At 43.7% G+C, this 10,944-nt stretch overlaps 1 protein-coding gene across 1 annotated transcript; it reads left to right on the top strand.

Moving 5' to 3' along the window:
• The first annotated feature begins 1,332 nt into the window (after window positions 1-1,332).
• Window positions 1,333-9,751, top strand: LOC143930941 (C-type lectin domain family 2 member B-like). Its single transcript, XM_077455634.1, is given in 5 exon segments — window positions 1,333-1,510; window positions 3,365-3,469; window positions 5,510-5,685; window positions 7,049-7,155; window positions 9,125-9,751. Coding segments are annotated over 5 exon segments (687 nt in total). The 3' UTR covers window positions 9,246-9,751.
• The last annotated feature ends 1,193 nt before the right edge of the window (window positions 9,752-10,944 follow it).

Genomic DNA, 10,944 nt, shown 5'->3' with positions numbered 1-10,944 from the left:
TGCTCCATAGAGCTCTATGGAGCGTCGGATGTCAGCGGTGACATGTCCGCTGACATCTGACCCGCTCCGATCCGAAAAAGTGTAACGGAGGAAAAAGCTATTTTTCCATCCGTCTGTGGATCGGATCGGGTGACGACGGGCACTGCGGTCCGTCGTCATACGATCTCCCATAGGGGAGAGCGGCGCTGTGACAGGTCCGTCCCTGCGCAGTATGCAGAGACGGACCTGTCATCTCCCTGCTCAGTGGGGATCGGCGGAGTGATCCCCGGTGAGCAAACGGATATCCACGGGGCGGATCAGAACTGATCCGCCCCGTGTGAAAGGACCCTAAGTCTACAACTCATGATACATTAGTGTGATGGTCAGTGGGAAGCATGCCCCTTACACTTGTGGTCACTGAGAAGAATTACCCCCTTACAGATAGCTAAAAAGATCAATGGTGTCACTGGAAACTTATCTGAGAGGCAGAAATACTCATTTCTCAAGGAACCCCTAGCAACCTCTGGAGGAACCCTAGTATTCCACAGAACCCTGGTTGAGAAACCTTGGTCTAGACCTTAACCCAATAGAACACCTTTGGGATGAATTAAAGCAAAGACTGCGAGCCAGGCCTTCTTATCCAACATCAGTGCCTGACCTCACAAATGCGCTTCTGGAAGAATTGTCAAACGTTCCCATAGACACCCTCCTAAACCTTGTGGCCAGCCTTCCCAGAAGAGTTGAAGCTGTGAGGGTGGGCCAACCCAATATTGAACCCTATGGCCAAAGACTGGGATGCCATTACAGTTCATGTGCGTGTAAATGCAGTACCAGTCCCAATACTTTTGACAATATAGCACAGGGCAGTGTTCAGTCCCTGTGATTGGCTGCTAGGCCAAAATACTAGCTTGATGGGAAGGGACACATACTCCTTCATATGCCCAAGCACTGAGTATGTTGGGTTGGCTATAATGGTGGGAGATCACTGGAGAGGTCAGTATCCGTGGGTCAGTTGGAATGCCTGAATTGCTGAAGTGATGGGATCTTTTTAAAATAAACATGTACTATTATACTAAAGATCCTGTGTAGGTTATCTCACCTTTCATCTATCATATCATCTATCATACCCCAAAACAGACCTCAAATGCAGCGTATACCTCCCACTTACCCACTGCCCTTGGTGCTTGCCCCCATTTATCCCCCAGCGCCTTTGCTCAGGGCACTGGACTACATGATGAATGGGAGAGCTAAGTTTATTTTTATGGTTGGAGATATGTGTTTTACTCATAAGTGTCTGTTCACGGATGTCCACATTCCTACTGTGAACACACAGGCATTTTCATGTAAAAATCCATGTAGAAATCCCATTCATTCCTATGTGTTTGTCTCTTTATAGAACATAAAAAAAAACAACAGAGAGTAATCTGTCCAATGAGAGAAATTACGATGGAAGCCGAACATCTCGGATTTGTCATTAATCAGGACACGGCGAAAACCAAACCAGAAATTCTGCAGGGTTTATCGAGATATGGTAAGAACCGGGGAATTGTTGCTTGAGGAAATGTAAATCTCAGTTGTAGAACCAAGCTTTTCCAACCTAGACAAAGTCAGAAAAATAAATAATTACATCTGTACTAGACTTTCTTTTATTTGCAACTTGACAATGCCCCTGCGCTACCCCAAACTCCCCCATCCTGGTAGCCTGTTGAAGGTGAGGACCTCTGCCCCTTCTGTATAAGCAATGGACTATCCCTACCAATCTGACACACCCTCTGCACATTGTGCTCCAATCAGCCTGAATTCTGAACATTGCTGATTGGATCATAGTATTTGTCACTGTAGAGGGGGGTGTTGACCTGCTGGGGGGAGACCACCACTCTCACAGAGGGAGGGGGAGTGTGGGGCAGAAGAGCAGGACTGCTATTAAGTCAAAGAAACCTGACCGAGGTTATCTGAGACCTCACTGTCTGTGGTGCCTTATACATTCAGCATTGTGTTCAGGTCATTACATTTCATCTTCTCAGATGAAAATCACTGTGGTCACGGATAATGCAGTGATTGCCGCAATGTTCTGGATCCACTGCTGCTGAGTGGCTGCCCTTCTGCATCATAACCATAGAAGGTCCCTCACTCTACATTGCCACCATTCACAGAACACCTTTGCATTTTTCAATTAACACAAGGTGTTCCCTGATTTGGATGAGGTGCAGGTCATGATGTCACTGCCCCACCGCTCCACATCATCCAATCAGAGATAGCCTTGTCTTCATTGAAAAAATACAAGACGTTTTGGGAATGGCAGTGGTGCCTAGCAAGCAAGCTCCTATGGATACTCCATAAATGGCACTGGACCTAGAAGATTGTAGCGATCAGAGTAGTAGTTTGACTACTAAAACTTGACCGATGACCACAACTCAGGTACTAGATAAACTTATATTGTGCCAATGTAAGTGTACAATAAAGATCTAACTGGACAAGCAAGAGTCCTAACAGTAGGAGGTGATCATCTTGATGGTGCAATTTCTGAGAAGATACTCACCTCCTACTGTCCGCATTCCCTTTTGTCCAATCTTGTTAAGCCCTGATGAAGTGTGGTCCTCAGAACCCATGAAATGTGTAGGGTTTGAATGTATACTACATCTGGACTTCAACATCTGTCTGGCCTTCTTGTGCCTGTATTTTATAAAATCAATAAGATCTTGACAGAGGATCTATATGTTTCTGAATGTAACTAAAAATGTCTTGGTACTGCTGCCTGAGGGCTGTTTAGAGGATTTTCCCACATTTCTGTTCTTTCCGACACCCATAAAATATGAAGGAAGTAGGAAGATTTCTGTCACTTTCACATCAGTCCAAAAGACTGGAATCCAGTATAAACCTCCTTAATGAGGACAGCTGTGAAAGAGTTGACAGACGCTCAGGGGCGGACTGACCTTTGGGCCACTCGGGCACTGCCCGAGGGCCCCGAGCCACTAGGGGGCCCCATCAGGGTTGCCAGCCTCAGTAAAACCAGGGACAGTAAGTAAAAATCTGTGTTTTTTTTTTTTTTTACATCTGTCTCTGAAATGTCCCTTACCGACATCCTTTTGGTCTAAAAATCCAGAGATTATAGCTGCCCCACCTCTCCAGTACCTTCTCAGCCAATAGAAACATGTCTGTGTATACTGTGTGTACTGTGTGATTGTATACTGTGTGTGTGTGTATACTGTATGGCTCCATAATCTCACATTGCCTGGGGGCCCCATAATCTCCTATTGGCCAGGGGCCCCATTGTCAGTCCACCCCTGCAGATGCTCTACAAGTCCATTCTTTCTGAAAGAAGCCTTCATGTGTGTTTTGTTGTATCACTATAATGTATATCTGAAGTTTGTTTTCTGCTTTGTAGGTACCAAGAAACAGATCAGCGAGAGTCTTCTATATATAATATTGACGTTTGCTTTGATCAACATTGTAATTATTGCCACACTGTGGACAGTTTATTCTGTCAGAGGTGAGTCCATGTGAAGGACACTGTTATATATGGGACATCACACAATGACATGGGTTGCTGGGGCTAATGTGTGAAAAGCACTCTAAAATGAAAAAAAGTGTTCACATTTGCCCATGAAACCAAAACAAAATCTTCTTTTAGGGTTTATTTTCATGGGTGGCCAGGGGATGGTAAAAATAGGCAGTTGAGTCACAGTTGTGGCACCCATTGACTGTCCCCCATAAGCTGCAATACACATGCAGCTGTAGAAATACCCTATATTGCATTTGGCAGGTACTTGCACTGCCATGATTTAAATATATAAATATATATATATATATATATATATATATATATATATATACTATATTACTAAAAGTATTGGGACACATGGCTTTACACGCACATGAACTTTAATGGCATCCCAGTCTTAGGCCGCGTACACACGCGCGGACTGTTCGCCCAACTTTGTCCGCTGAACAGTGTTTGGGCGGACAGTCCGCTCGTGTGTGGGCTTTCAGCGGACAGTTTCAGCGGACAGTTTGACGAACAAGGTTTTTCGGAAATTCCGTAAAACTGTCCGCTGAAACCTTGTTTCAGCGAACAGTCCGCCCGTGTGTAGGCTTGTTCGTCAAACTAAGTTCTGCGCATGCTCAGAAAGGATTTACACGCCGAAAGTTATAATGCAGTGTATAGGACGTCGTATTTTTCGTCCCGTCGTACGTGCCGTTCACGTCATCGCGCACGGTTTCAGCAAACTGTTCGTTCGTCGTGTGTGGCCATGTCCGTCCATGCTAATTTTGAGCGGACTGTTTGCCGAAACTGTTGGACGGACAAAGTTGGGCGAACAGTCCGCGCGTGTGTACGCGGCCTTAGTCTGTAGGGTTCAATATTGACTTGGCCCATCCTTTGCAGCTGTAACCACTTCAACTCTTCTGGGAAGGCCGTCCACAAGGTTTAGGAGTGTGTCTATGGGAATGTTTGACCATTCTTCCAGAAGCTCATTTGTGAGGTCAGGCACTGATGTAGAACAAAAAGGCCTGGCTCACAGTCTCCGCTCTAATTCATCCCAAAAGGTGTTCTATCCGTGTTGAAGTCAGGAGTCTGTGAAGGCCAGTCAAGTTCCTCCACCCCAAACTTGCTCATCCATGTCTTTATGGACCTTGCTTTGTGCACTGGTGGGCAGTCATGTTGGAACAGGAAGGGGCCATCCCCAAACTGTTCCCACAAAGTTTGGAGCATAAAATTGTCCAAAATGTCTTGGTATGCTGATGTCTTAAGAGTTCCTTTCACTGGAACTAAGAGGCCAAACCCAACCCCTGAAAAACAACCCAACACCGTAATTCCCCCCTCCACCAAATGATTTGGACCAGTGCACAAAGCAAGGTCCATAAAGACATGAATGAGCGAGTTTGGGGTGGAAGAACTTGACTGGCCTGCACAAAGTTCTGACCTCAAGCTGATAGAACATCTTTGGGATGAATTAAAGCAGAGACTCAGAGCCTGGCCTTCGCGTTCGCAGCAGTGTCTGATCTCACAAATGAGCTTCTGGAAGAATGGTCAAACATTCCCATGGACACACTCCTAAACCTTGTAGATAGCCTACCCAGAAGAGTTGAAGCTGGTATAGCTGCAATGGGTGGATGGGCGGGCCAACTCAATATTGAACCCTACAAACGAAGACTGAGATGCCATTAAAGCTCATGTGCGTGTAAAGACAAGTGTCCCAATACTTTTGACAATATATATATATATATATATATATATATATATATATATATATATATATATATATATATATATATATTTGATGTATTTGGAAACCAGAAAGAAAAACAAGAAAAACGTGTTTTTGTGCGCCAATTAGATTATATTTGTATTTCCAAATTGGGATATGAAAATAAAATTAAATTTTTACAGACAACACAGCAAAACATCCCCCCTTCATATGTTTACCCCACTAATGCCAGCTGTAAATTGAACTAAGCTTATGTCTGTCCTCTAAGACGTGGCTCATTGATTAAACCACCAATGTAAATATTGTGTATTTTCCAATTTTAGGGAAAAGCAATGTCTGCCCAGTGGTCATCCTTGAAGCCCCATGTGAAGATGACTGGATCTGGTACAGAAAGAAATGTTATTATTTCTCCAAGCAATATAATGAGTGGCAAAACAGCCAGGACTTCTGTGTCTCCCACAATGCATCACTCGCCCTTATCAGTTCCCAGGAAGAGCTGGTGAGTTGATTGGTGTTCTTGTCTGTGTGAAAATGTTGGTAAATTCCACCTCTCCAGTGCTCCTTTGATGGCCCCTGCTGCAAAATTTGACCTCCCCCCCATGATGGGTTCCTCTGGGTATAGGAGAAGATGTGACCTCCTCCCATGATAGGTTCTTCTGGGTATGGGGGAAGTTTTGACCTCCTCCCATGCTGGGTATGAGAGAGAATGTAAGGGTTCTTCTGGTTATTGGGGGAGAATGTGACCTCTTCCCATAATGGGTTCTTCTGGTTATGGGGCCGATGTGGCTTCTCCCCTCTCTGGTTATGGGGGAGGATGCGGCTTCTTTCCATAATGGGTTCTTGTGAGTGTGGGGGAGAATGTGACCTCTTCCTATTATAAGTTCTGGGTATGGGGGAAAATGCAACCTCCTCTCGTGATGGGTTCCTAAAGGTATGGGGAATGATGTGACTTCTTTCCATGATGGGTTCTTCTGAGTGTGGGGGATAATGTGACCTCTTCCCATTATGAGTTCTGCTGGGTATGGGGGGAAATGCAACCTCCTCTCATGATGGGTTCCTAAAGGTATGGGGAAAGATGTGACTTCTTTCCATGATGGCTTCTTCCCATAATGGGTTCTTCTGAGTGTGGGGGAGAATGTGACCTCTTCCCATTATGAGTTCTGCTGGGTATGGGGGAAAATGCAACCTGCTCTCATGATGGGTTCCTAAAGGTATGGGGAAAGATGTGACTTCTTTCCATGATGGGTTCTTCTGGATATGGGGAAAGATGTGACTTCTTTCCATGATGGGTTCTTCTGGATATGGGGAAAGATGTGACTTCTTTCCATGATGGAGTCTTCTGAGTATGGGGGGAGGATTTGGCCTCCTCTGATGATGTGGTGTTCAGTCCCTTATTTACAGTATTACACGAGGCATAAACAAATGAATGCATTTTGTTTTTAGCATAGTCTAGTTCTTCTGTCAAAAGGCCTTCAGGTCCCTGATGTTGAAATAAATTGTTTGGCCATCTTTGTCATTAGTACATGTGTAAAGCACAGGGACCACCATTTTTGAACCAAGATAAAACACTTCAACCTGCTTCCCATCAATGCCATGATAGTTATGTATACAGTCAGCTGGTTCCACATCGATCATGTCCAGTTGCAACATTGCTTGGTGACACGTGGATATTAAAAGTTATTGGGGGCAGGTTGGAGAAACTTGACTGCAGCCAATCACCCTGTAGTTTGGGCATTTAACTGGGTGTAGTAGAGAATCCAATCAAATTGGTCCTCACTGATTGTCCCAGGACACAAATGCATCACACCCAACCAGCTTGTGCTTATCAGTCCTAACATTTACTTACATTTTTTTCCCACCAGGAGTTTCTTCAACGATTCAAAGGCTCATCAGATCACTGGATTGGTCTCAAGAGAGAAGATAATGGGGGGCTCTGGATGTGGACAAATGGATCAGTATTCAATGACACGTAAGTCTTGTTTCTATGAAAAGGAAACTTTATTGATGTTGGGTCAAAATTCATTAAAATGATTTTTAAATTCTTAAACTAATATTATATACAGTATGCTTTATACTGTATATGAATATATACTATATTCAAAAGTATTTGGACGTCTGCCTTTACACGCACATGAACTTTAATGGCATCCCAGCCTTAGTCCGTAGGGTTCAGTATTGAGTTGGCCCATTCTTTGTATCTATAACAGCTTAAACTCTTCTGGGAAGGTCGCTCCACAAGGTTTAGGAGTGTGTCTATGGGAATTTTTGACCATTCTTCCAAAAACACATTTGTGAGGCCAGGGCACTGATGGTGGACGAGAAGGCCTGGCTAGCAGTCTGTGCTCTAATTCATCCCCAAGGTGCTCTATCGGGTTGAGGTCAGAACTCTGTGCAGGCCACTTAAGTTCCTCCACCCCAGACTTGCTTATCCAGAGTCCTGACCTAAACACGATATAAAACCTTTGGGATGAATTAGAGGGGGGACTGTGAGCCAGGCCTTCTCATCCAACATGAGTGCCTGACCTCATAAATGCGCTTCTGGAAGAATGGTCAAACATGCCCATAGACAACTTCCGAAACCTTGTGGCCATCCTCCCCAGAAGAGTTGAAGCTGTTATAGCTGCAAAATGTGGGCCAACTCAATATTGAAACCTACGGACTAAGACTAAGATGCCATTAAAGTTCAGGTGCGCGTAAAGGCAGACGTCCCAATACTTTGGGTAATATAGTGTATGTATGTATGTGGGTAGGTGTGTATATGTATATGTGTATGTGTGTGTGTATATATATATATATATATATATATATATATATATATATATATATATGGCTGGCCCTAAACAAAGTGACAAGCGAGGTCATGGGGGCCCCTGTAACGCCGGGTTAACCTATGACACCAGTGCATTCTTTCTAAGAGCATTCTTAGTTTTCCAAACAGCTTACCAGAAAACGGCTTGCTTTCAGACAGCCTGTAACTGAATCATTCAGTTCAGAATAGGGGTAAGGTGGTAAGCCACCCGTCTGACTTTTGCAACTGCCTGTATGTATTTTGATCTTGAGTTATGTAAATCAGAGTCTTTTTTCAGAAAAGCAGTGAAGGTTAGTCTGGTAAATATGAAAAAGGGTCCAGGGCTCCACCTACAGGCTGGAAACAATTGTATTACCTCACTATTATTCCCTGAGCATAATAATTATATAAAGAAGACTGGGGTTTTGCTTGACCCCAGCAGGTAAATAGGGAGGGAGGGACATGAATGGTAGTTATGTGATGATTATCCTCTCTAAAGTGCCCCTGTTATTTGGCCCTGAAAGACCACAATTCCGGGTCACTTTGAGTTGGATGAAGACATGGCTCTTGACCTGGATAGAGTTGGCTATACACAGCATGGAAGTGGTTTTGGCCAATAATATTTCTGTTTAAAACATCCTTTTTTTTTGCATGGAAGTGGTTTTGGCCATGGGATTGCCAATACTCCACCCATGTACATTACATAGTAAGAGTCATAGAAATGAAAGTGTATCTATAGCCAATGTGGGGGCAGTGTGAAGTTCCCCTTTACCACCTCTTTCATGTTTGATATTTGGTTCTTGTTTTGCTATTTATACTCTTCGACTCATAATATTTCTGTTTAAAACTTCCTTTATTTTTTTTGCCAATTTTTTGAAATGCATAGTAAGTTGATGTATTTATGAATCAAATCCTTTAAAACAGGGATCCTCAAACTACGGCCCTCCAGCTGTTGCGAAACTACGCATCCCATGAGGCATTGTAAAACTCTGACATTCACAGACATGACTAGGCATGATGGAAATTGTAGTTCCTGAACAACTGGAGGGCCATAGTTTGAAGACCCATGCTTTAAAAAGTGAAATAATTGAGCTATTCGGTAAACATTCGTAAGGCAAACTCCTCACCAGCTGTCTTGGATCTCCTCCAGGTTCCACATTGATGGGGTGTCCCCATGCGTGTTCCTCAATCGGGAGAGGGTCTCCAGCACAGCCTGTTACTCCGATCGATATTGGATTTGTAACAAGCCAGACCGGAAAAATGAAAGGTGACTATTGGCCGGAGGCTTGGTGCAACTCAAAGAACAACTGGCCATGGGGCAACTCTCTTCCCAAGCTTCTGGATATCTGGTTATCGTGTAAGAAGACTTCCTTCAGCACCACATGCCTAAAAATTGAGCATTACAGGAAATGTGGCTGGCCCACTCTCATAATGATGGACACAATTGCAGATTCTGGTTTTCACCGATGATCTATTCAACTGCCAACTAGATTTGGATCTTCAACAGGCTGAATAATTTTTATTTAAGTTTTATATTGCCTACTATTCTTACGCGCCCATTGACATCCATACTGGATTATTGAACCTGTTGGAACTTTCCACCTCTTGCAAAAACTTTGCTTGCGTTACTCAGTGCTGATCGCACCTTGACTACTCGGCCAACTGTGAAGATCAACTTTTATTTGGTCAACTTCTGCTTTACAAGTTATCTTTATATTGTATATTGTTTTTTATACGTCCAAAGCTGGATCTTTGATAAATATTTATTACCAAGTAATTTTTTTTTTGGCGGGATGTCAATTTTTATGCTACTTTATACAGATAATTCTTTTGAATTCTTTAATTATGACGGTAACAGATATATCACTTATAGATGATAAAACTAGTTAAAGCAGAACTCCATCTTCTACATCTCCCCAGTCCCTTAAACCCGTCTCCCCTCCCCCCAGGGGTTTTTAATTTATTAAAAAAAAAAAACTGCATATCTGTCTAGCTGGTCTGATATCATCAGTACTAATTCTTTCTTTAGTTTTGGTTGGGGGGCAGGGATGGGGGGGGGGGGGGTGCTGGATGTGTGCTGGTTGGAGGGTATACTGGTTTAGCACACATTAGAAAAAAAAATTCTACTTTAAAGTAAACATGGAGTAAATTCTTCATAAGCTATGTAATGCCGATCTTTTGCCAAGGACAACCAGCCAAGAACACCAGATATATGCAGCTGCTCACAGGATCTCCAACGCTTATGGTCTATCACTGTGAGCTACGCTGCACTGAAGAGACCCAATAAGGTTGAAATATTTGTGTGTCTTTTTTTTTTTCAGTATTATATATTTACTTTGGAGTTACAATTTTAAATGCAAAAAAAGAAAAAAAGGACCCGAATGTCTTAAAGTACTTCTCAAATTCATGAGAGCTCCCTTCGCATGGTGAGAAGCACTTGCGGGCGCGCTCCCGTGATACAGCCGGCGGCTATAGCCTATCACTGTATCACTCGGCCCCGCCCCCCTGCTGCGCTGCATCATTGGATGTGATTGACAGCAGCGAGAGCCAAAGGCTGCGCTGGTTTCAATCCATCCACTCTAGCCAATCAGCGGCCAGGCTGAGCAGCCAAGAGGATGTCGGAGGCGAGCGCGGGACTTTCGAGGGGTCGTGTAAGTAAAACGGGTGGGGGGGCGGCACTGTCAGATGTTTAACGTTTAATGCATAGAATGCATTAAGGTGAAAAAACTTTTACCTTTACAACCACTTCAAGAGGTATAGGGGTTCAGCAAAACCTTTACAAGAAAAGAATGAAAATGGCGACAGATTGTGTCATCAGTCTGCATTTGGTTTGTCATTCACATCGGCGGTGTCCTGGATTGTCCCCCCTCACCGTCTTCTAAAGGCCTCCAGTAGGTGAAATCTCATTGGTCAGCTTGGTGCGGATACTCATCCCATAAACTCATAGGTACAATGTATGTTCCCATATAA

Source organism: Lithobates pipiens, unplaced genomic scaffold, assembly GCF_037356315.1.
Source record: "Lithobates pipiens isolate NorthernLeopardFrog02 unplaced genomic scaffold, aLitPip1_a1.2 Scaffold_25, whole genome shotgun sequence".
NCBI classification, from domain to species: Eukaryota; Metazoa; Chordata; class Amphibia; order Anura; family Ranidae; genus Lithobates; species Lithobates pipiens.
This window is presented reverse-complemented; position numbering and strand designations above follow the sequence as displayed.